This window comes from Channa argus, chromosome 6 (assembly GCF_033026475.1).
Source record: "Channa argus isolate prfri chromosome 6, Channa argus male v1.0, whole genome shotgun sequence".
Classification (NCBI taxonomy): domain Eukaryota; kingdom Metazoa; phylum Chordata; class Actinopteri; order Anabantiformes; family Channidae; genus Channa; species Channa argus.
In genome coordinates this window covers 26,395,131-26,421,773 of record NC_090202.1, presented here as the reverse complement: position 1 = coordinate 26,421,773, position 26,643 = coordinate 26,395,131, and the positions used below count along the sequence as shown (strand labels likewise).

The 26,643-nt window shown below is 39.7% G+C and overlaps 1 protein-coding gene across 3 annotated transcripts in view; it reads left to right on the top strand.

Moving 5' to 3' along the window:
• hif1al (hypoxia inducible factor 1 subunit alpha, like) overlaps positions 1-26,643 on the top strand; it is a 35,250-nt gene that overhangs the window by 7,005 nt on the left and 1,602 nt on the right. Inside the window, exons 1-14 of one of the 3 annotated variants that reach the window (XM_067507768.1) lie at positions 7,529-7,673; positions 17,424-17,614; positions 18,681-18,850; positions 19,483-19,567; positions 19,896-20,011; positions 21,320-21,504; positions 21,859-21,965; positions 22,176-22,323; positions 22,462-22,745; positions 23,740-23,903; positions 23,989-24,102; positions 24,743-24,906; positions 25,750-25,858; positions 25,963-26,092. In XM_067507768.1, coding sequence (XP_067363869.1) covers positions 7,639-7,673; positions 17,424-17,614; positions 18,681-18,850; positions 19,483-19,567; positions 19,896-20,011; positions 21,320-21,504; positions 21,859-21,965; positions 22,176-22,323; positions 22,462-22,745; positions 23,740-23,903; positions 23,989-24,102; positions 24,743-24,906; positions 25,750-25,858; positions 25,963-26,092 — 2,002 coding nt within the window. In that variant the 5' untranslated portion in view covers positions 7,529-7,638. Of the gene's footprint in view, positions 1-473; positions 7,674-11,697; positions 12,519-15,980; positions 16,181-17,423; positions 17,615-18,680; positions 18,851-19,482; positions 19,568-19,895; positions 20,012-21,319; positions 21,505-21,858; positions 21,966-22,175; positions 22,324-22,461; positions 22,746-23,739; positions 23,904-23,988; positions 24,103-24,742; positions 24,907-25,749; positions 25,859-25,962; positions 26,093-26,643 lie in introns of those variants that run through there. The other 2 variants (XM_067507767.1, XR_010914669.1) reach the window with 2 other exon arrangements.

The window sequence follows — 26,643 nt, the reverse complement described above, 5'->3', positions numbered from 1 at the left end:
GTGATTCACATACACACACTTTGATGATTGATTACATAAAATTATTTTTACATTGCAGAATTCTCCTTGAATCAAATCCCATATTGTCAACTTAAAATAATTGAATAATTTCACCCATGGTCACACACCCCTTCTCCATTGGGGTTTTACTTACTTCAAAGCATTTATTATGAACTGGTAATTGGGCTTCTTAGTTTTAGTGCTTAGTTTGTACTATCGCTGAGTTTTTCGTTGTAGGTTAATTGTTGTTTTGCTTGAGTAGTTTGTTTTTCACTTGGTGGATACTTCAGACTCCAAACCTTCAAAAGCTGCATAACTGACTCAACAGCTGGAGATGATTTCACCTCTCCCCTCTTCAGCTTCAACACCTTTTTTATCTTGTTGCACTTGAAAGTGAAATATGGATTTACTTTCTCAGATTGTCTCTTGAGTTTAAATTTCCTTTATGTTTTGTCTTTCTGTTTTCTGCTCAGAACCTGACAGCACAGAACGGGAACTCTCCAAGCGGGACCGTGGTATAGCTGAAGGAGAAGCTTTGCACTCACCCCTCTCTCCATGTCCCTTTGTCCTCTGTTGTCTTTCCTCTGTCTTGACACCTTCTTCATTAACTCAAAAATGTCAGACTCGGGGCCAACAACCAGAGACAGAACCCAACCTACCACTGCAGTATTACACCTTGACTCAAACCGGTTTCCTATTAAATTTACTCCCACTGCGGCAACAGTTTGTTGGGAAAAACTTCCTGAGGCACCGGCTCGTGCAGTATGAAACCTACATTACTTTAAATTATTCATGAAGTTGATCTTTTTGGGAACAAGCTGGCTTAGACTGGGTTGTGGTGAAACGTGTCATGGTGAAACGCGTGTGGACGCCCCTTTTTTCCACTAAAGAAACAAATACCACAGGTTGCAGGGGTATTATAGTCAACAGTGGGCTTCCATCTTGGGTGTTTGGGGTTGGCCATGGACGGACTCCTAGGCACAGACAGGTAAAAAGGCCCCCCAAAACTGAAAGAGACAAAACAACTGAGGCCGTCTTATTGTTTTTGGATTATAATTTTTTAATTTATTTAGTCTCTCAAGGATGATTTTTGGTTGTCTTTTGTTTCTTTTTGGTTGTCTCTTTTGTCTCATCTCTCAGTCTCGTCTCCTTATGGTTATTTTGTGTCCTTTTTCTATCGGTTTGGAATCATTTTGGTTCTATTTTTCCTCAGTTTTTGTCATTCTGGGACCTTTTTTTTGTCTAGTTTTGATTGTCTTCTCTTTCTTTAGGATAATTGTGTCTTTTACATGTTTTTGATCTCCTTGGTTTATTTGGGATTTGTTCATTTTTGCTCATTCTTTTTTGTTTCTTTAGGAACAAAAACTTTAGGTCTCTCTGTTCTCAATTTTGTGCCTCTAACCTGGGCCCTGTGACTTTCAAACAAGAGATATAAGCACTCACTCGGAGCCCCAAGATGTCAGGGGGCCTCAGGATCTGTGCCCATAGGCTCATCCAGTAATCCAACCCTTCTCTGTTGCAACATGATAATGCTATTGTGCACATAGCCTTTTCCATTTTGGTGTGGAAGCTCCTTGATATCAACAATCACCTATAGCTGTTGTTGGTGTTGGTATGTTCAGGTGTCCACATGCCTTTGGCCATTATGTGTTTCAAACTTGAACCTTGATTCCCATCTCTCCTACAAAGGCAACTATTTATAGTTTTTGAAATCCACATTCCACCCTGTCCATTATAAAGCTTCTTCTGTAATGGAACATTTGGGTTGTTTCTTAGATTAGTGTCACCTGCCAAAAAACACAGACAAGTTACCACACTCTAGATTGTATGTTTCATTTGTTGAAAAAAAAAAAATGCTAAATGTCAGAATTCTGGTGTTTTCGTGGTTGCTTTCAGGAAGAGTTTCCCGCCTAATGCCACTCTGGGACAAAATTTTCTTCCCTGTGTTTTACCCTGAAGCAACAAGGAATGAACAGGAGGCATTTGTTCTTCAGCCCGTCCTCATCCAAGCTCCCATTTTTCCCAAATGCAAAAGACACTGCAAAGGCCACGGCTATTGTATTTATGTTATTTATTTTATCACAAGACTGTGTAGTAATTTATACTGTAAATACTGGAAATACTCTATAAATTCAAAAAGGACAAACGTGTATGAAAATAATGACTTGAAAGCAAGACAATGAAGAAAAAGAGGAAAGCTGAAGAATATTCATATATGAAGAGACTTCTATTGTACATAGCAATTGCAGTTAAAAGTTGAATGTCAGCTGTTTTAGGGAAGTTGAAGATGTCAGTGTGTTTGTGTGTGTATGTGTGAGAGAGAGAGACAGTGTGTGTGTAAATGTGTCTAAGAGAGAGAGAGTGTGTGTGTGTGATACAGTTTCTCCAGTTTGTCTCTGAAGATGAGCTGGGTTTAATCTGTCAACAGAGGTGAAAGCATTTTGGGTCCAGTGTGACTTTTTAGAGACTGACACGTGTTGAGCACAGAGAGCAATCTTCGCAGTGACGGCAGGCTGTACATTTCAGCTGACTGTCCAAGCTAAAGGTCAGAACGATACTAATTCTGCTAATCATCACATGTGGACAAACGGCATCTTCATGAATAACTTGCTCACGAACAAAAACACACTCTTGCACATTGAGAAACGTAAAAAACAGCTTAACACTCACATGCACGCACACAAACAAAGCCCTTATGGTTTAGCATCATATACAGTAAACTGTTATTTAGACTCCATTCCTGTTACACCTGAATTGCCTCTTGCAAGAATTTGCACATACAATAAATCCACTGTCCATCCTGAGCTGCTGTGGCTGACATTAGGAGGTGTCGTTGTCTTGTTTGGTTTGATTTTTTTTGCAGAAACATCTCCCATAAACTCACTTTTCACTGGATGAGTTTTGGTACAGAGGGTCTAATTGGTAAACTTGAGATTTAGATTTTTTTCCCGTTGATTGACTCTGCAGGGTTGGTATTGATCAGACTAAATCTGATTTCAGTCCTGCTTATTGAAAATGTGTTCGCATTTATAGCATTATTTTAGTAAGTGGAAGAAACCCAAATATAATGCAACCATAGTTCACCTAATATTTCAGTTGATTTGGACTTTAATAAACCTTTTTTTTGGATTATTTGTGGCTAAAAGGTAAAAGTAAAAAAAAAAAACATTGCTCCTGGCACCTTTGTTTTACTGTACATGATACAAAGATTACCAGATTTTTCTGACATAATAAACTTGACAGGAAATTAAAAAGGACTCTACAGACTTGATGTCAATTTTTCTTTAAATGTCTTTATCCACTCTGACACTGTGTTCATGTCAGTTGATCTCTATTCAGGAAAATGTATTACTGGGCTCTGACCACTCGGAAGTGACCAGCACATCTGTCAATTACAGCAGCATGTGAGTTAAAGATTTGTTAGCAGCAAACTATAGCAGTGTGTGTCTGTCTGCTGCAGATAGAAATAAACTATTAGGTGGACTGTGCAGACATTAATGGGTCCTCATTCCTGTTTGCCAGTTTGTACATTAGGTCCAAATCTTGATTTTTAGGCATCAATAAGCTGAACTGAAAAAGCTGGTTATATACAGCAAATCATTTTTGCTGTCGCTTTTACATATTTAATACTGGTTGAATTAGGTTCCAGTTCTCAATTTCCAACCCTAATAATGAATGCGCCTGCATGTCAAACCATTTCTTCCCTTTTACAAACCATCAGCCAGAGAGAAGGGGGACTGAGGTGTGTCTGAACAGGATGTCTCTTGTTTTTTCCCTTTTACCTCACCTGTTATTTTGGGCCAAAACAAGTTACTGCCTCTTGTTTTGACAGCGCAGTACGTCAGTGGTATTTTTATCTACCTTTGTGTGTTTTTTATTTCTGTGTGTGTGTTTTTGTGCGTGGGTGAGTTATAGAGTTACCTGTCTGACAATACATCCTATAAAAAGCAGACTAAGGACTGTGGGAGCCAAGGTTATGTCCTTGGAGCAACAAGCAAACCACCTGATTTCTTGCACTGTGTTTGAGCTGATATAGGGTATTGTTGCAGCCTGCTTACTTGTCTTGGTTGTTATGGCAACCACATGTCTGCCAAATATTGTGAATGAGCTCATGGGCTTTGGGGCCGATATCAGTGTTAAGGCTAAATGAATGCTTCATCACGATGCCTATAGGCTAAGAGCAAAAAGCAAGATCTGCTCTCGTCAGACTCCTCCTAATGTAAAAATTGTTCATCTCAACCTTTTCCTCAAATACTGACGTTAAACACATTTTCTTAAACAGGTTGTGCAGCTTAATCCTGGTCACATTTGTTTTGTGTGGATGCAAACATATTCCTGATCTCTGACAGTCCTCTGTGTCCCTGTGCTTCATCTTGTTTTATGTTCTGCAAATGAGCACAGTTCTCCTCTTTAGCTCTATTCCAAAGGATGGATGTGTAGTTCTGTTTAGACACTGGTGACACTTTCTACTGCAATGTCTGAAGAAAGTCTTACTGAGGGAAATATGTGGCTTCTGGTTCACTTGCACAAAAACTTGCATTTTGCTGCACAGATTGTTTGAAGGAATCTGAAAGTGACTTTCAGTCTTCTGCTTGAGATGTGTGTGGACTTGGATCACAGTTTAGGACAAAAAACTACCGTAAAATACAAGGAACTGGAGAGCACTATCTGAACTTTCAGGTTTAAGCATCTCTTAACATTTTTAAGTCCTGTACAATTTTATCACTGGAAAAACAAGAGGTTTAAGACAAATCACTCTCATGCTCCTGAAGTGAAGGGCTAAAAAAGAAGTGAATGTGAAGAGATTGTTCTGCATAAATCTTTGTCACACTTAACAATTATTAATCGAGCTGCAGGAAAACCATGAAGGCCTAAGACAACAGGCATAAACAACTAAAAAACACATTGGACCAGAAAACTGATGCCTGTAAATCCAACATTTACTTGGATGTTTTACTTAAAAATACATTTAAAAAAACCCCATTATTAGGCATGTTCTCCTCTGTGTGTCAACAGGTGTCACTAATTGTCACCAGTCAAACTTTGTTCCTAGTTAAAAGACAGCCTGGGGTAAAGTGGCTTAAATTGTTTTTTTTTCTACAGATAATGCTGTAGACTAGCATCAGGTAGGTTTTGAAACAGGGCGCAGTTGTGCAGCTCTGCTAGGGGGCAGAACACAAACACAGGTTGCAGATGTAACAGGAAGATGATCGTGAAGACAGTGAGTGATGAAGTACTTTCCTGCAGTTGAATATTTCAAACAAAGCTCCGACCATATTTGACAAATGGATAACCACATTTAGTTCCAATTTACAAGCAAAGAAAAATGTTTGGTTCGACTGGTTCTGGTTTTACTGTATAGTGTAGGGATTGCATGATCTGACCTTAAAAAGTGGTTTTAAGCAGAGGAACAACTGTGGCTCCCCTAAGCTCCATGTTGCAACTTGAGTAAAGGCAAAAATTTGCCTCTCCCCTCTACAAATTGCTGTGTCCAATCTGTCTACAAGCAGAAAGTATAACACATGCGGCTTGAGCACTGTAGCCAACCCAGTGCTCATAAATACCTCGGGCTGCCACAGTACAGTGAAAACAAAAAGCTCGGCCACTCTTTTCCTTTTGATGCCTCGTTCTCCCTAGAAATAACTCAAACCTTCATCACTGAGGCAACAAATATCACTCCACATGTGTCAACCATCTTGTGTTGCCTTTTTATTTGTCATTTCAGATTGAAGCAAGACAAAAAGGCACCGGCTGCACTTTCACACATACACACAGCGACACACACACTTCCTGCCTGTTGTGGTGTAAGTTATACCGGGAGAAGGACAACACTGTATCCAGTTGGTATATGGAGAACTGTTATTAAATCATTAAACCCAAAACCATCATCTCATGTGTTTGTTTCTGAGCACTGAGCTGCTGATGGACTGAGAGCCTCATGTATTTATTTATTATTTTAAATAATATTAGGATGGTGATTAATACAGAAAATCAATATGATGGAGGTCCCTTCATGACCAAACCTTGAATCTAATCTCTGTCAGCAAGTTTTCAGCATCTCTAATGTTAAAAATACTTTTACTCAGCATTTTAGTGGAGAGCTTTGATTCAAATACTGCCTGAAATTTACCAGCACAACACATATTTCATCTAAAATTATGTGTCTGTGTTATAAACATGCAAAAATGAGTATAAGTCGACTTCCATGTTCTTTAAAAACAAATGAAATTCAGTTTACACAAGAGCAACGTATTTCACAAACCATAGTGAAAGCAGACTGAAGCTTTTTATCCATTTTTAAAGCTTCATTATTTTCCATGTAATATATAAACAAACAAGTAGAAACTTGACTAAAACGTGTGCTCACATATAAGGTTTAAATCTCAAACAAGTTGTTAGTAAGTTGGTAGTTGTTGGTAACTCTGAAGGACAGTGTACAGACAGTATAAAGACAACAGACAGAAAACCAAATAAAAGCTTCACATTAAAAACTAAACAGTCACATTTAGTACTGCTGAACCTAAAAGCAACAAATCTGTAACAGTAGAAAAATGGACATAAATTGGGGATTAGAAAGTTGTCTTTAAAAATGTAAAGTGCATTTGGTTTGTAAAGGAGGAATTAATGATTGTTATTAATTATCCCAGCACCTTGGAGCCATCAGGTGTTTTCAGTCCTGAACAGAAACGTCTTTTTCTCTCGGTTTGAGAAAGAGCAGTTCAAAGTTTCTGTGAACCTTTGCAGACAAAAACGACCCAGACCCACACTCTCCTTGGTCCGTCCCTGTTAACCTCCACGTTTATAACCCGTGAACGTCCCGCCGCCGACGTGATTCGGGGCGTGGCGTCAACGCGACTGCGTCGCTCCGTCCGCGTTGCAAGTTTGCCGCATCAAGTCAGTGTCCAAACCGGAAGTTTACATATTTCGCAAAATAAAGGAGCGTGTTTTCAGATGACCCACTGTCACCGTAGGGCTTACAAAAGGTTCATGTGATGTGACAAAACAAGTTAATGTTTCCATCATCAATGCCATGCTAATCAATAGCAAACTGGAAATTCTGTAAATGCTATAAATTTATTTAGACTACATTTAAAAAAAATGTTTTACAAAATTCTTTACAGATGTAAAAGAAAAGTACGCGTTTGTATAAAATAAAATACCAAAATAATAAGAATTTTTAAAAAACTAAATGCAGTTCAGAAAGAGTTTATCATTAAGAAGAAGTGTTAATCTACAGGAAGCAACTTCTCTGTGGATAAACTTGCTACAAAGAAAATATCTTTACAGCATATCAAACAAATAGCAAAGGTGAGAGTAGAAAAAAGGAACGGTAAAAATAAAATAGCAATACAAAAAAGTATCAGTAAATATCAAATAGCAATAGAAAAATGACAAAATTAAAAATCTCATTGTAGTATTCTAAAATTAATCAGAAGTGTACAATTTATTTAAAAAAAAAAGAAGAAGAATTGTAGGGATATTTTTGCTGACAACGTTCTCACCTTTTCGAGGGTCAAGAGTTCAGTAAGACCTTTATTTTGAACAGCGAGGGCGGAAGTCGCGTTACTTTACAGCTGCGCTGGGTGCGAGAATAAACAACATTAAAAGCTGAATCGTTGCTCAGCGGTCAGTCTCAACATGGAGGCGAAGGAGGAAACTGTCTTGGTCAAACGGTAAGAATAGCGGGTTGAAGCGACAAATTGTTTATTTAAAACACTTTAAATTCGAGCTGCTGTGTGATATTGTGTGTGTTCACTACAACTCCCCGACACCAGACTCCGTCTCCATTGATCGTTATCGAGACGGTGGGAAACGGTTCCGACTGTGAACACAATGCAGGCGCCCGACACTCGTCCCTGCCGAGAGTAAATTTTATCCTAAAGAGAGTGGTAGTCGCCTTGGAAGTAGCATTATGCAGCACGGGAGACCTTTTAATTGCACCAAATTCTCGTTGTGATGATGGTGAAAGCCTATTGATAAGTAAACACAGCTAATGTGTGTCAGTCCGAGATCCAAGATGGAGGAGTCTGGATCAGCAGCTGAGAGAGCGCAAAGCGTGAGGTGGATGCAGTTTGTTTTTAGCATTACCTGTGAGAAGATGCGGCCAGAAACATGGCACATGACGGCGAAACTCATCTTAAAAGATCAGAATCAGGCTATTTGGTATTTGCTCAACTGTGTAGGAAATATGCAAACAATTAAAGTCCTGTGTGAGCAGGACGGCTCGTTTTTGATTGGATGTCCTGTAAATTTGCTTGGAGATAATAATTGTGTTTTGTTCATAAATACTTCCTGTTTGTTTCAGTTACTTGAGATGAAAACATTGTGTGTATGAAGTACAAGTTACAAGAAAACGAGATGTAGAATTGCAGCTAATTATCATTTAGATAAATCTGATAAATTTAGTTAATCGTTTAGGCTATAAAATGTCACAATGTAATGGAAAATGGTCAGTCAGCTGTGGGGAAAAAGACATTCTTAAGTACAACTTAAAGTACTTCCGCTTTGGTATTTTCATTTCATGCTACATGTGAGAAGGAAACTTGGCCTTTTTACTCTAAAACTAACTTATTGTTGGAGTAGCAAGTTAAAAAAATGCTATAAATATAAAATTCTAACCTTGATAAATACATAAACATAACCTTCAAGTGACAAGCCATGATCAACTTGAGGGTCTTTGTTACAGGCTTGAGATGTTTCTGACTCATCCTTTCAACAGATCAAATGGTTTCATTTATGTAACAGTTCGATGCCAGACGAGGTGAAATGGTCCAGTGTTCAACAAAAAGTAAACGGAGAAAAGTATAAAAATAATAACAAGTTTTTGCAGAAGAATGTTTGTTTTTCCTGTCCCAGATTTCCTCCTCACATTTATTTTTAATTTCTGTGTTTGTGTTGATGCATTTACAACCGGACAGTGTAGCACACTGTGTTTGACCTTTTGCAAGTACTTTAATCTTAATGCATAAGTACATTTCCTGATGGTATTTATGTACTTTTGCTTAACTAGGATCTTGAATTGTGTAATTCTGCAGCACTCTGGTCACAGGTTCCAAACCCCCAAACTGACGTCCCTGCATGTTTTGCTGATCTGAAATGAATAGAGTTAACTAATGTTCACCTTTAAAAATGACTTCAATGATGAATCGACCGATAACTGCAGCTTCAGTGTCTGTGACAAGTTACACAATGTTTTGAATCTTTGAAGTACAAATTATTTTTACTGGCGCAAAATGATGCATAACTATTAGTGTGTCAGTTTACTGCCACTATGTAGACAACCAGTGTTTTTTTGTTTTTTACAGGATGTGTGAACAAGGTTATTTTTAAAAAAATCTTTATTGTTACTTCCTTTTGGTCTTTATTTTTTCTAGCTCACACTGAATGTCTAAAGCCTGTTAGTAAATTCAAAAGTGTTATGATACAAATATATTGCAGTCATTGGAATCCAGAAGCCAGTATCTCCAGCCAGTAATGCTGAAGATGTGAGGCCAGAAGTGTGTCTTTCTTTGTGTGTGTGTGGTTGTCGGTGAGTGTGTGTTGGATTGTGTTCCATCACCGTAGAGTCGACAGAAAACCGCCTGCCTTGTTTAGGTGAACAGTATGTTCTAGCACAACATCACCGCGATCTAATTTGTTAAACAGAGTTTATTACGCATGCAAAAAGGGGTGTGTGATATCTGGAATGTGTGTTTGTTTTTTTTTTTTGGGGGGGGGGGGGGGGGGGTCACTCTGTTGCCTGGCACTTCTCTTTCTCTCTCTCTTCCTCACCCACTTTTTCTTTTTGTCTGTTCAGCTCATTTCACTTTAAGACCTTGTGACACACTTAAGATCTCTTACACCTCCCTCCCCCTCTGGTTGAGGACTGCAGGGGACATTGTGTTCTCTGTATATTTGTCTCTCATGCACACACACCTACTACACAGATTTGCCATGTGCTCAAATGCCCTAATTTGGCTTGTGTGTGTGTGTTTTTCATCTCGTACACACTCCCACAGGATTGCTACTGCTTACATTCAGTAACCATCCACACACACACAAAGGATTTGGTGTTTGGAGCACGACCAGGCCTTTATATGCCTTCCACACAGAAACACACTCTCACATTGAGCAATAAGGACCAGTGTTCTCTCAGGCCAAGGACACTGTGTTCTCTGAAGCTCCACCCAGCTGGCAGGCTTCCCTTTGCTATGTGAGAGTGACTGCTGTACTTCTTTAACAGATGAGGATTATTATTATTATTATTATTATTATTATGATTATTTTTAGCAGCAGTATTATTTACAGAAGTAGGAGTACTATTAAAGAAAGGAACATCAGCAGCAGCAGTATTGTTAGCAGTTCTAGTAGTAGTAGTAGTAGCAGTGGTTTGTTGTACAGATAGTAAATCGTCTTGAGGCTTGACGTTCTCCCGGCGTTTTTTTTTATCATGTTTCCTCAGTGTTTTCTTTTTTATTCATAGTTGAGTGTGATGCTCCCTTCTGACTGCATTGTCTCTCTGCATACAACTGTGTTATGCATTGATTGTTTGGGTGTATGCTGAAGGATGTCTGTACACTTCTCCCCTTTGTGGTGCTCAATGTGGTTGGTTTGTTAGACTGATACACCAAACTCCAAATATACAACAACAAAGATATTTGCAGATCAGCTTTCTGTCTTTACTTCTCTAATCATCCTCAGTCTCCTCATGATGTAGCCACTGTGAAACACAGCTGCGTCTTTCTGTACATTTGGTTCCTTATTTACAGTTAACAGAAGTAACACTGTTAACAGAAGTAACATATTATTCAAATGAATGTAAAACTTGAGAAATAAGAACAGTAGCATTGACAGTGCTGCGAATGGCCACAACTGTTTAAAACAACTGTTCGTGTAAAAATCACTATTCTGGCTTTGTACAACTTAGTTGAGTAAATATTTCTAAAACATCAGAAATATACCATCATTGTTCTGTGAACACAGACTGTAGTTTATGTGTGTACTACACAGGAATACAGATTTACGACCAGTCCCTAATCAGTAGTTGGCCGTTGATGGAGCCGTAGTTGGATGGATGATAATGTCATCGTTTTTTTCATATAACATCTCATGGGACTCACATTTACATATAACATCAGAGTAACTTCCACTCCCATCTGTCACTATTCAATTACTGGCCAGAGAAAAATATAAAGCATTTAATGACTTCAAAACACGCATCATATTTACATCACAGGAGCAACACGTGCGTTGAATGTTATTGATGTTGCTGGAAAGACCTGCTGAGCTGGGAAATGCGTCTCGAGGATGTACAAACACTGATTCACCCTCTGCATCAGTCCAGCACATCTTAACATTTATTGCCACTTAAAAATGCTTTTATAGCTAAACACACTGTAAACATTTGTAGTATATGTTATTTTAAATGTTAACAGTGCAGCCACAGCCCTGATCTCTGCTGAGCCCAGCTTGCTTTAACCCATCCTCATGTAGTGTTAGCAAGCTTAACCAGACTGACAGCAACAGCTTTATTCTGCAGTGCTGTAGTGAGAACAGGAAGCCACACTTCTACTTATCTAATACTATGTAATTAAATACTGAGATGTACAGCAGTTACACCGCACATCCTTGTCCTCTGCATTGTTGGTTCCTTTTTAATTGATTTAAATTTTAAGAGAAATCAGTTAATCAATAATGCCCATGTTTTTGTCTTTATAGAAAAACACTATTCATGGCTCAGAACATGAGATGATCCAGTGGCTGAAATTTAAACTTCAACGTCCTTAGAAGAAGAAAACAAACATAAGAGTCTCAATGGGTTAAATAGATGTGTGCTTCTTTGTGATCTTGTTAACCATTTAATGGCCTCTTTCACATCTGTGTGTGTGTTACAAGTTCACGATGAAAAACCCTTTGTTATAAGCGGAATCCCTGTGGTCAGGCCCCTGTTAATGAAGTCTGTGGAATTATGTGAAATGATGACAGTTTGATTTCAGACAGTGCAGAGTCTGTTGAACCACCCTCAGCAGCAGCTTGAAGTGGGTTGGCATCGGTTTTACCTCAAATGACTCCGCTCAGGATGAAGACTGATATTATCTAAGCTTTAGGTGGAGATGTGTGTTGTGTTTTTTTTTTTTGTTTTTTTTAATGGTGTGTCTGGTGTGTAATTTTGTGTGTGTACAATGTGGTTATATCTCCATTTGTGCTCTGTCATCGTGTGTGTTCCTCTTCTCTGGGCATAGCAGTAGGTTCTGGTGGATTTGTAAACAGTGAGTTATGCAAGATGCGTTACATTCTCGTTACAAATTTTGTGTGAAAACAGAAAACGTCTATTGTTTCATATTATACTCATATTCCACTCTGTGGTAGTACAAGGCAGCTTTTTTCCTCCTGGTGCAGATGCAGCAGCGTTGCAACACAAACGCACACAAAGGAAAGTGAAGGTGACACTGAACTGAGTAGTTCAGAACAGGAGACGGTGCATGCAACAGTCTTCAAGCAAACGATTGAATTTACTCACTTGTACCGGGGGGGAGAAACTAATTCAGCGGCCTCTGTGCTCTGACAGCGCCACACCTGTACCCACATCCGACTATCACCACTATTACTTATGCAAAATCCTGTTACACGGTATAGAGATATTGTTTGGAAGAAAGCCACAAAAGTAAGCAGTACATTTTGTGGCTTTGTTAATTGAAAATTTGCACATGTGTTCTGAGCTAAAAAATGGTCAAATTTGAGTAGATACTTTTTGGTCAAATGTATAATCAAAATTCTAATTCTAAGGAAAAAAATCAGCCTCCCTAACAGGTGTTTTCATTAAATCTACAGAAAATATTCTCTATCAAGATAAATCTCATTATCAGGCTGTGAAACTTTGGTCATATAACACAGCCCTAGAGAGGGGAGAAGCAAAGCAATTTAGGATTCAAATTGTCTGACTGTATTCCATAATTAACAGGGACTTGCTAAAAATTCATTGTTATCGTAATGTACAGATTTGCATTTGGGTCAACAATCTGTAAAACATGTTTAGAGATTAACTTTGGTCATTTTCTATTTTCAGCAATCTCCATACAGACACTAATACCAACAGTGGATTGCATGGAGTCACAAGTAGCAGCTGTCAGTCTGCAGATTTCATTAGCTTGTTGGTTTTTTTTTTTGTTTTGTTTTTTACCACCGACTTCTTTTGTTTTAAAAAAAAAAAAACACTCCACTAGTCGTTGATCGATAAATTGTTAAAAAAAAAAGTTAAATGCTCTGAATCACCATAACATTGTACAAATTATGCCCTATTGAGTCCCTCTAGGATTTGGGGGCCTATTTGTGATTGTTGCATCCTAAAACACCTGATTTCACAACAGCTTTTAAATAAAAATTGTGATGCACTTTGCCCTGTTTTCATGATGTTTCAATTCAGTAGTGATTGTCTTTAATAATTGATGCAATCGCAACATGTCAAATTCCTGAAAGGACGGGCTTGTGCTCTGAACCAGGGTGGAGAACTGTGGAAGAGCTGCAGGTGGGCTTCACTCCCTGAAAACGGATTTAAGCCTGAATGTTGGGATTAAATCCACTTTAGTGTTTTTTCTGCAAACAGAGAATTTGGTTCAGGGAGATGCATGCAGGAAAAAACAGGCCTGACCAAGGCAAACATGTAACGTGTACAAGCAAGTAAGTAGGGAACAAAACAACTTGGAAGCACAGAATCAGGGTGTGACCAACTATGGAAGAGTGTCCTTAGGATTGTGGGGGTTGGGTGTTCTGCTTCTTGGGTGGGGTATGTGAGGGTCACACACACTGATGACCCACTTATTAGAACAATGGGAAACTTTCTTTAAGTTTGATGTATTCGAGATGGCTGCTTCATTTAAATCCACAAAAACACGGTTGCAAAATGTTCAGGTTGTTGATGTAAATGCTGCACTTCTGGCTGAGACACGCACTAAATCTCTGTTTAGAAATCAGGAATCGCTTCGACAAAAGTGTATGTTGCGTTATCGCAGACAGGAAAGCAAAGAAGGTCTAAGATGTGGTCAAAGTGATAGTCTTTACTCTAAATGTGCCTCAAGTCTCCCAACAGCAAAAGTTAACATTTCCAAGATAAAAAACAGTCCAAAGGTCTAAATCCACTTCTCTTTTACTCTGATGGGGTTGGGCCTGGGGGGTCAGGGTAGGGTAAGAGAGGCTATCTTGATTCTCATCACATTCTCTTTACTACTTTTAAAAGAGAATATAATGGATCGGCTGCTTTTCATTTGATCAAACGGTGCAGTGGTTATAAAATAATACGCTTGTGTGTCGTCACAGCTTGGTTCTCCTGAATGGAGGTTTCTCTCTTCTGGATCTCTCCTGTGTTTGTGTGTCTCCAGTTACACATGAGGAACTAGTTCTGTGATCAGTGACAGATGAGGGACAGATAAGTCAGCTGTCATTAATTACAGGCATTTGCTGTGGGGTGTATACATCCCCAGTGAATTCCAGGCCTCTGTTAATGATCAGCAGAAATGGACGTGAGGTTCTGTCTAAGTGCATTCAGTTATTTCTGTTCAGGTGGCAAAGTGTGGCATTTGGTTTTTAGGATGTGTAAAACAGTAAGGTGAGGGGCAGCTCAGGCTAAAACGACAAGAGTCAGAGACACAGGTTGTTGCACAGAAGCTCCCATCCTCTCCTCATATTTCAAGCGATCATTGAAAACTTAACTATGATTAAAAACGAGTAAGCTGAGCACCACCTACAGGCTTTATACTATACCATGTCATACAGCAGCACAGGAGAAGGCCAAGACTGTAGGTACTTGTAGGTAGTTGCCACTGTAGCATCACTTTAAAGTGATTATATTTTAATGGTTTAGAGTAAATGTAGTCATATGCCGTATTTACAGCTAATGGAAGTTCAGATGCCTCTTATCAACCATCCTGCATGCATAATCCAGTAAACAATGAACATTACCATGTTTCCCTCGCACGAAGAAATATCTAATCTGTAATAGACATTTTTGGTTGTTTTTTTTTTTAATAGATAAATGTGACTAGCAACATAATGTATCTAGTGGCTTTTTTTTTTTTTTTTGGTGACCAACTTTAAGTACATTTTAGAAGAAAGTTGCTAAAATTTGTCAGTTCATGTTCTGTGGCTATGACAGGTTTGGATTCCATTGAAACTTTCATTGAATATATTTGGTAACAATGGTAAAGATTAATCCACTGGGAAAGAAATGGGCAGAAGAATCACTAATAAAAAAAATCATTTTTAGTTGGCCCTTAGTCTTATCCTAAAACTAACTTTCAGGCTAAGCAAAAGAGGAGGAAGGGGTATGTTTAAAAGTTTCTTCTTTGTGTGTTTTAACCAAACATAACAGATAATTCAAGAACACACATTGTCGATAAGATAAAGTGATACAAAAACACTGCATTCATGCATGACATGCAGTTAAAAAAAACATGCTAATGCAGAGGAAAATGAAAACCAAATGTTTTTGTAACTGTCATTTAAAATAATTGTCTTGGTGATACAGTAGATTCCTCTGCATTGAAGGTCCACCCAGGGTTTGTAGTCATGTTGTCCCATGCACAACAGGCGTGACTCTATTGTTGTCCATGCCAAACAAGGTCCTGGCAGATTTGGCGACTGTGACTCTGAAAACAAGGTTAAGTGTTCCTTGCAGCAAGGAATTTCTTGGCTGCAGTAAGAAGATTAGTGTGACGCTCACAGCCACACACTGAGCATGTGTTTCACTGCTAATGTGCATGAAGATGTCGTAATACCACGGTTCTCCTCTGTGTTATTTCCTCAGTGGGGGTGGGGGGGGGAGAAGGAAATCTGGAAACCTAAACAAACTGTCATAAGAGATAAACTGTCCTCTGATGATGATTGTTTCACAGTCTCTGGTAATCTCACGTCAATAATCACTGGCAACTGATGCGGTCATGCTGGATGAGAGTGGGGTGGGTGTATCAGGCTTTATGTCAGAACATTATGTGCTGCTCTCGGAGTACTGAAAGCCAGAGCTGACACACTGACTACACCACTGCATGGGCTTGGTTTTCACTGCACTGATCAACATTTCACTTCTAACAGGTTCAGCAAGTGATACAAGAGAGTTCTGAGTGCTCCGGACTTTTCATTTCCTTCCCCCAGGCTAATTTTTCACTTATTTGATGTTGGGACCAAGAAAAAAAACAAGACCATTCTTAAGGTGTGATGCATTATTTTTAGATGTTTGCATTTGTCTCAAAATAATGTATAGGAGTAAGTATATGATCTTCTCATACCATATGAATATGCAAAGTATATATTGTATTGTTCATGTTGGATCGTGTGCGGCATGAAACCTTCAGCTGTTGACTCGGTGAAGTCACACCTCAGTTAGTTTTGACCTGACATTCAGCTGTATCTTCAGTTGTGTCCCTGTTGCGCTGTTTAATACTTTAATTTGAGTCCACTTTGATTTGTTGCTGAGTCGGCCTGAGTGCGCTCACAGTGGCGATGTACTGAATCTTTAATTCCCTGGAAATCTGAGCTTTGCACAAGTTGTAAAGGAGCAAATTCGGGTTTCCTTTCTCTGTCTAATTGGATGTTGCATTTTCAGCCGCTGCTCTGAGCACGGTGTGTGTTTGATAGTGAGACAGGAATAAAAGCCTGCTTTTGTCTTGTCAGCACATGTTTTTTCGGTAGAGGCCACACCAGAGCAGGACAGACTGGGATAGATTTGGACAAACGAAAGAAAGAGGGACGGGTGGGGTTGAGGTTTAACAGATGCTGAAATAAATAACATTCTGTTCTCTTTTTTGTTTTGGACATTTTGCCTTTATTTTTTGCAGTGAAAAACGTCCAAGGAATGTTTACAGAGGCAAACTCTCTTCACGCCTGACATGAATCTCTGATGGTTGCTCTTTGAGATAATACATGAAAAGAAACAATAAAAACTCATTAGTAGACAGTATTGTGTTCCTGTGGTACCATTCTTTGTCCATATAGATAAACAGATGTTATCATGCAGCTTTAAACATCATTTTGTCAGCAGTTAGTGATACAGAACAGTGCATATAAGTAGGTGCTTTTACAAGATTGTGATCAGGAGTTCCTTCCTTTTTAATCACTTTGAATAACAAATGCAGTTTTGTTTTTTGGGGTTTTTTTTCTAACTGAATAAAGACATTTTGTATTCAGCAGAGAAACAGAAAACATGGCGATGCTGCAGCTGAAAGGGAGATGTTGTTTATCAGGAACTTTGGTTGCACACCTCAGAATAAATGTTTAAAGCTAATAAGATGTGAAGTGAACTTTGCCTGTTGATCTTGGACTCCACTCTGCCATCTTTTTCTTCACCCCCTTGCCTCCCCCACTCTCCCACATCCCCTCAGTTTTCTTCCTCCTCTCTCTTTGATTTCATCCCTGGTAATTATGTCCCTCCATTGTCCCTTTTTGTCCTCATGCAGGACAAGTTCGGACCAGAGGAAGTTGCGTTCTCGTGATGCAGCCAGATGCAGGCGGAGTCAGGAAACAGAGGTGTTTTATGAGCTTGCGCGCACTTTGCCACTTCCCCGCAGAGTCTCCACTCACCTGGACAAAGCCGCCATCATGAGAATCACCCTGAGCTTCCTGCGGATGCGTCACCTCCTATGGCCCAGTAAGGACCTTAGAGAGATCCTGAGACAGAACTTGTTTTATCATGTTGAATTTTAGGTCAAATCTTCTCGGTTTTTCTCGCAAATATTAAATGTGTTGCTATTAAACCTGTAGAGTGAGTCATTGTCACAGAGGATGAATCCTGTTTGATGATTCTCATCTAGTGCCACAAGCAGCTCAAAACTTTTATTTGCACAAGCAAAATCTAAAGACATTCCTACCAGCCTCAGGTGTGTCATCTGAAAAACCTTGGTGCAGGTACCGGGCACGGACAAAGGGAGGTTGGTGGCAGGGAGGGCATCCAGCGTAAAAACACGTGCAACATCAATGTGCAGAACATGTTACGCTGTGCCGACCCCTGAAGGGACAAGCCGAATGCCGTTGGTCTTGGTACATTTAAACCACTAATACTGAAGTGTTTTGCTCATGTTAAAGTAGAAATTAAACTTGGATTCTAAGTGACTTTGCTGGACTGGATGATTAATCTACTTTATTCCTATAATAACTGAGATCTAAAGACATTGGAAATATCAACCCCAAGGATACATTTACTGAAGACAAATTGATAATATTCTGCAGTGAAAATGGTTTTGATCTGGTGGGGTTCAAGTCAGGCTTAATCTAAATGTAAGAAGAAATGTAAAAAGAAATTTGTGGACCTAAATGGGAAAAAACCTGTATCAAAGTGATACAGGTCGAAATCATCAATCGTTAGGTCTCTCTCTCCATCACCATTTCCCCTTCACAACTGACTTCCTTTCAGTGTGAAATCAGTCGGGCATCACAGGCAGCATGATTGGAATAGCAGCTCCTCACACTGGGATGTGAGTCTTCTCAGTGCTGTTTTGTTTTTCCACATATGACAGCAAAGTAATGAACTTGTCAATAATAAAAGAACAATGCTGAAATTACATTATTCCAGCAACAAATGCTCTTGTTTTCCTGACAACTGTAAATTAGTTATTTCAACAACAGTTTCTGCAGCTTTTTTATACCATGGGATTTGAGTTCTTTACACGATCAGTAAAACGAGCAATATATGTGAAAATCTCCCTTTTTGACAATAGGTGAAAATCAGAGAGAAGAGTCTAAAGAGGAAGAAGTAGTCGAGGAAGATGAAGATCCTATGGACAGTTTCTATCCTCAGGCACTGGCAGGCTTCATCATGGTGATGACTGAGGATGGAGACATGATCTACCTGACAGAAAACGTCAGCAAGCACATCGGAATCACACAGGTACAGCGTGACATCCACATCACAACAGACAGGAAAGTGCGATAATGAATTTTTCGGATCATTTGCCACCAGTATGTCGACATGTCTGAGCCTATCGAGGCTTTTGCCTCTTTAGGTACACTTTAGAGCACTTGTTTCACAGCTTTACATTTTGTAATTATGCATTAACAAACACTCTAAGTTTTACCATTGGCTCTATGTGGCGCTCTTTTATCTGAGTTATTGTCATAAGTCCCTGGGACAGTACTTCACCTCTTCTGGGTAACTTAAGCAGGATGGACAAACATCCCATAAATCTATTTTTAGCTGGAGATCGAGTTCATCACTGAAACACAACTAGGTTATGAAATGAAATGTATTCTGCTGCTGCGTATGAAAGGTTGTAATGATGTAACTCTGCAGTGGATTGAGTATCGGCAAAGACGCACATGACAAAATCTGCACAATTTCATTTGTCTGGTGCATTTAAATCAATCAAAACAAAGTAAAAATGTTAACTAATTTAATAAAGTGGATATAAACTTATACAGCATCAGTCATGCTGAATACATGAAATGCATGTGCAAAATGCAGAATAACTGACTTGGTTACAATGTCTTAATATGGATGGATGTTCCGACTTCTCTCCACAGCTGGAGCTGCTGGGACAAAGTATTTATGACTTCATTCACCCCTGTGATCAAGAGGAGTTGAGAGACCTGCTGGCTCCACGTCCAGGTCAGACACACTGTTACAAAGAATTTAAAAAAGCAGAGACGTTTAAAAATTCTGTGGATAAAATTAAATAATTGCTGTTTTTATCAGTTTGGTCATGTGAAGGGGGGGTGAGATGTTTCTGTTTTTTGTATTGCAGTCCTCTCTCTAGTTTTTAATGCACTGTGGTGCTTTAAGATTATGATGTGGAAACCATCAGCGTCTAGTTCTTATCCACTATCTTTGTCAGACAGATCAGATTTTGCAGTAACTAGCTTCTCTTTGCAAATTGCAGTCTGTCTTTAGCTTTTAGTCAAAAATTTATACATAAACATTAACATTTTGTTTTTAGGCCTGAGTAAGAAATCACAGACACAGCTGCAGAGTGAAAGAAACTTCTTCCTGCGAATGAAGAGCACACTGACCAGCAGGGGGCGCACTGTCAACCTCAAGTCTGCCACCTGGAAGGTATACACATGCACTCGCACACACACACATGTTCTTATCTCTGTGTTAATCAATAGCAGATAGCACTGCCTAGTCAAGAGATTCCTCTGAGGACAAGGAGAGACACACACACACACACACACACACACACACACACACACACACACACACACACACACACACACACACACACACACACACACACACACAGGGCAGGGGTCCAGACTGAAAGAGATAAGAATAGTGTAGCTGAGATGATCTCTGGCAGGTGGCCCTGTGCTCTTCACACAGCATGCACAGTGTGCATGGTTCAGTCCCACTTGTTTACTATGAAACACACATGTCCACACACATTAAACACATACACATTCTGTGTAATAGATTTTCTGATTCCTACACACACATTTCAGAGAAGCAGAGCTGTAGACTGGAGCATGGAACTCGTGTCAGAAGTGAATTCTTGACCTACTTGGCTCAGCTTCCTAAATAAATCAATGGCTTGTTCCTTCAAGGGTCGGAACATGTTCCGCTGTTTTATTTGACATGAATATTTGTGAATGCACTTCCTTATGCAACCCCCCCCTATTTTTATCTAGCCTCGAAACCAGCACCAAGTTGGCCCTCGGTAGCTAGGCGGGGCCACACCTGGTGAGGTAGGATTCAAATCCGCAGGCTTCTGCATCCCAACCCAATGCCGTACCGCCAATCCACCAGGCCCCCTGACTCAGCGTCCTAAAAAACTTCACTTAAAAGTGAAAGTATTTTTAAAAGACAACAATAGTTTTAAATTTCAGCCTAGTGAAATTCTTACAAAATAAAGAAATTTAATTCAATTAAACTGTATTCATATAGCGCCAATTCACAGCAAAGTCATCTTAAGGCACTTTACAGAATGAAGTCAAGACTATAAAGAAAAGAAAAGAGCAACAAACCATCAGGCAGGTTGGTAGGAACAGTAGCTGCACACTAGAAAACACACAGCTCCAAAGCCGTGGACACCTGCAGAAAGGGAGACAGAGAAGGAGACAGACAACTAAGGGAGATAACACACAAAAGTAATCTATAATTCACTGAAATATAAAAGTAGTGCAACCATAAATATATATTTAATGGTTTTGTAAAACATCAGTCTTAAGGTTTCTTGTCCCCAAGCCACGGGCCTGTTTTTCACTGCCACAGGGTTTAAACAATAAATCAGCTTCTTTGAAAGTTTTTGGGGAAAAAAAAAAAAAGATGCAAAACGTGTTTTTATTTTGGAATTGGTATTGAAATGCAAACTAAAATGTGGAAAAACAATCATGTGCTAAGCTCTCATCTCCGTCTATCCAGGTTCTCCACTGCACAGGACATATGCGTCCCTTTGGTGATGGCTCCACGTCGCCCTCTGCAGCCAGAGTAATGACTCTGCTGTGTGAGCCTGTCCCTCACCCTTCCAGCGTGGAGTTCCCTCTGGACACTCACACCCTACTCACCCGCCACAGCATGGACCTGCGCTTCACACACTGCGAGGGCAGGTAGGAGGAACAGTGTCCTCACCTGGACCTAAACTCACACCTCCTCACTGAAACAGAATAAATGCTCTGCACCTATATAGTGCTTTTCTAGCTATTGGCGCTCAAGACGCTTTACACTGCTTGTTATTCAGCCATTCGCACACACACTCACACACCGATGGGGGGAGCTGCTATGCAGCTGGCCAACGCTCACAAGGAGCAACTAAGTTGGGGTTCAGTGTCTTGCTCAAGGAAACTTCAACATGTGACTGGAGGAGGTGTGGATTGACCCAACAGCAGAAATGTGACATAGGGAATGAAAGCTATTCTACCTTGATTTTGTAATTTATTTATTTTCCTTTCTCGTGTTTCCAGGGTGAAAGAGTTGTTGGGATACCAACCTGCCGATCTGATTGGTCACTCAGCCTATGAATTTCATCACGCACTTGACTCTGATCATATCAACAAAAGTCTGCACACGTGTGAGTAAACGTGCGCGTGTTTGTCAAACCAACAGTGATCAGAAATTTGACTATTTCAGCTCTTTCACCATATTTGCATGTCTGGGATGGAGTGTGATAAGATGGTATCAGTAGTTGAAGGTTAAAACATGAGTCATTGGTTTTTATGCTGCACAAATGTTAGAACTCTGCAAACATCTCTTTTCTGTTCTTTGGCCCTGTCCCATGTAGTGCTGTCCAAAGGTCAGGTGAGCACCAGCCTCTACCGTTTCCTGGCAAACAACGGCGGCTTTGTCTGGGCAGAGACCCAAGCGACCGTCCTCTACAGCAGTAAGACGTCGCAGCCTGAAGCCATTGTCTGCCTCAACTTTATACTCAGGTACTAGAATCATTAGACAAATGAAAAGTAAACATTGTGGTGAAAGCTGCTGCAAACTACAAGTTTCTTACATTTATTTTTGTTTTCTCTTTTCTCATTCACCTCCATCTCTTCTTTTTTTTTTTTCTTCCTCTTTAGTGCCGTGGAGCAGCCCGATGTCATTTTCTCTGTTGAGCAAATCGACTGTGAACGTGTGCCTAAAGCTGAACCCCAGTCACCAGCTAATACACCAGAGGATTGTGGGATTACTGACAAGTGTGACTCTGAGCCTGAAAGTGAGCGTGTTGCCGACTCCAGTCAGGCTGAGGACGGATCTTCGAACCCCAGTGACAAAGCAGATGTCTCCTTGAAGCAGAAGGAGAAGTCGGACGACCTTCTCCAGTTGGCACCCGAGGCTGGAGACACCATTGTACCCCTTACAGGTCAGACACAATCATATGCACCTGAGCACCAGTGATGGACGTTTATGCAAAGAAATTTAGTTCATTGCTTGTCTAAAACAGGAACTAGCTACTGTCATTAGCATCACTTTGTACTAGAAGCACTAACAAGCATTCAACATCAAGGCCACTGGAATTTCACTTTCTTCTACAAGACAAATCCTGGACCTGAGCAGAGGGGTGTTTCAAACTAAATGATAACGGTAGCATAATATGCAGAGATAGATATTTTATTCATCCAAATGGGAAATTCACTAGAGGGTTTGATGTTTACTATGGTTTTCATTTTAAAGCTACAGTGTGGAACTGTTGGGCATCAGGCTAACTTTAGCATGAGACCTGACATCTGCCCACCCTGTGTGTTAAAGCCTGTGGCATCTCATAGATTCATGCAAGGTATCATTTCGCACTAGTATGTGAAGCACAGGGTTTGGCCTTTCCTGTTGGGTGAGAAGGGTCATTGCTCAGTAAAAAACAGAGGTACATATCTCTGCACTCCTGCCAGTGCTGGTTCGAATCTGTCACTGGAGGATTTGACAACATTTTATCCAAAACACTGACAACTGCTTTTTTTTGTTTTTTGTTTTTTTTTTTAAAGGAGAAAGATGATGTGCCTGTCTAGTGTTAAAAAAAATTAATCTGAAAATTGCATAAACTGATGGGAGAGCATGTGGTGTAAAAATGTACTTGTATTAAACACGTCTGAAAAATGTTACAGACAGAATATTTAGAATTTCTAAAATGGAGCAAAAGGTACATTGGTTTAAAAAAAAAAAGCTAACGTGACAAATCAAACTACTGATTATAATAAAACAAATCATTGGGAATAAACAACTTATTTTTTGTAAATGTACTATTAAAGATCTACATATCTGCACAAAGTTCCATTCAATTTAGATTGGTTAGATTTATTGTATCTTTTAGGTTTAATTACTTGTCTGTTAAACAGTTGTGTATTTTCCCCCTCTCATCTCAGGTTTTGTTGAGCTGTCATTTGCTAGTCCGCCCAGTCCAAACATGCTGCCGGACCACCCTCAGGATCTGTGCACACCACAGCTGCGTCGGCTCCTCGCACCCATCTTCGAACCCATTACACCACCATCATCATCATCTTCAGCTTTCTCTCCAGAGCCACTGCTGGTAAAAATGGGCTTGGAATGATCATATACACTGAAAGTATCGGGCTCTATGTCTTATTTAACCCTTCACCAATTATCTGCCACAGAGCTCCTGTGAGGAAGAGGAGAAGGAGGATGAGGAGGTGGTAATGGACACCAGCGAAGTGGAAAAGTTCTTTGCTGTCTGGCCAAAAGATAGTCAGCAGAAGGGACAGACGCTGGTATAAGCCTGTTCTCTTGAATGTTCATCTATGTGCTCTTGTATCTTCAGTGCCTACTAATTAAGGTTTTAGCTTTTCCACACAAGAAAATGAGGTGAAAATCTGCTTTAAATATTCTATACCACACATTTCATGCCACCACTTGGAGCACACACTGTAAATTCTAACACTGGAAGACCTGTGTGCAATACAGAACCTTCTGAGCAGCAAGTTTGTTTCGGTGACCCTGAAAGCTCAAAGTTCTGCAATTTGAGAAAAACACAAGTAAATAAACAAAAACAACTTCACCTATTTTATAACACGGGTGCAGCATTAAGAAACGTGCCGTTTTTTAAGATTTGCTTTTGTTTTGTCTATTTGCATGTCTTCTCAAATTGCAGTGCTTTGAGCTTTCAGGGCCACCATAGTTTCTGCCACAACATTTAGTGGGAAAATTCGATTATTTGGCATCTTAATTACAGTTTTATAGCTAAAAATACTTAATACATTTTGAGTAAATGCCAATGGAAAAGCTCAGGTTGTGTCATTTCTGCTCAGGTTGTGTCATTTCTGTATTTCTCAGTTTGTGTGCATATGTGGAAGTCTAGACGTTTTTTTTTTTTCCCCTCTTTCTCCCTGACTTTGATGTCTGTTTTCTTAGGACATGGATGGGATGGATCTGGACACGTTGGCTCCTTACATCTCCATGGATGACGACTTCGAACTGACTTTCCTCAACAATATACCAGAAGAAGCCAAGAAGCCTTTGTCGCCCTCATGCGAACCATCGGCTGTGACACCTACTGTCACCGTGAGCAGGAAACGGTAAGAGATTCTCGGCAGTGTTGGGGGGGAAGAAAAAAGGTTAAATTATTAGTTTGATCAAACATAGATGTTGATCAGTCACATTTCACAGTCTTAAAAGAAGCCTTGATGAAAAGCAGGACATAGATGAAAACAGGAGCTGTAAAAGTATAAAACAAAATACTTAACGGTTAATCCTTAAGAAGTCCTAGGGACATTTTGGGCCATTCAGTTTATTTTCAAGCCATTTTGGCCATGTTAAATGAACATAGCTCAAATTTGCCAGAGGGTATTAATTTTTACAAAAAACCTTTTAGAATTGTTGTCTCAGTTCCTTAAATTAGCCTAAAATGCCTAAGCTACACAAAAACCAATCCATTTGAATCTGACTGCAAAGTGTCAACCACTGACCCATCTCCCAGCCTAATAATAAAACAAATAAAAATTATGTAAATTAATTTAAATAATTCATTGGGAAGGTGACATTTTTTGTGATTAGGTTAAAGGAGTTATCAGCAAGTTTCAGCCACTTTGGGCACTTATTTTGTTTCCATGTGACATTATACTTTTACTTCTCTGTCTGACAGCTGTAGTTACTTTGCAAATGCAAAGTATAAGCGGACAGCTTTGGCCATGTTGTGGAAAATGCAAAGTTTACAGGACATGAAATGTTACTCTTATCCTGATGGGGGCGCCAGAGGAAAACTTGTCAGCTAAATTGATTAAATCCCAGAGACATCAGGACATTATCCTAAATTGAGTCTTAATAAGTACTTATTCACATCTGTACTTAACTTTTAATGAGGGTTTGGCAAAGAAGGTTCTACAAGGTTCAAACAAGTGTGACTTCATTTTGTCCTTTAGGAGCCATAAACCAGATGAAGAGATACCGTCTAAGGTGATGATTCGGGAGAGACAGAAACATGATGCTTCCTCAATAGAAGACGAGCTTCTTCTCGGCCACAGATTACTGGTGAGGAAGAGGAGAAAGTAAAAGGAAAAAATGTTTGTGCTCCAAAGAATTAAACAAATCGTTTCTCTTGCTCTCTCTGAAAATTGTCCAACTTTACTGTTCAGGGCTGTCTGCAGGAAACTGACCAAGCAGATCTGATCCTGGACCCAGACCCAGGTCCAGGGGGGCGAAGTCAGCTGCTCACAGATAGAGACCCTATTTTGGGAGGTGAACAGGGTCTCTGTGATACTGCAGGTGGGATTAAATCCAATAAACCAGGGTTGGATTGGCTGTGTTAGTTTAGTAGATTGTGCTCCAGCTACCTGATGTTATACAAACACTAGATTTAATCCTCACATCTATTTCTTTATCAATTTATAGATTCATGCGAGTTCTCATCTCGATTATGCCTGGAGCACAATTTGATCAACAATTAAATTAGGTAGACAGTTGTTGAGTTAATAGGAGGCTACATTGTCTACGTTGACTTAGGTGTAGCTGTAAATGCCTCTTTGCTTTGGAATCCATATAGACTAAGAATAAATTCTCCTCTGAAATGAAGCTTCTTTGGAAAACCACCCTATATGACCTCAATAATAAACACGGTGGAATTATGACCCCAGTTTCAACATAAATGAGAAATTAACCTTGTAAAGTGAAATTCATGGCTGCAGTTTTAGATTTCATTAGATCGTACAGGTGGCGTTCCTAATGAAGTGGCTGTTGATGTGTGTGTATAGGTCTCAGTTTCCGCTTTGGACACTGGCCCTGAATGTTTTCACTCTAATCAAGTATTACGTTTCAGC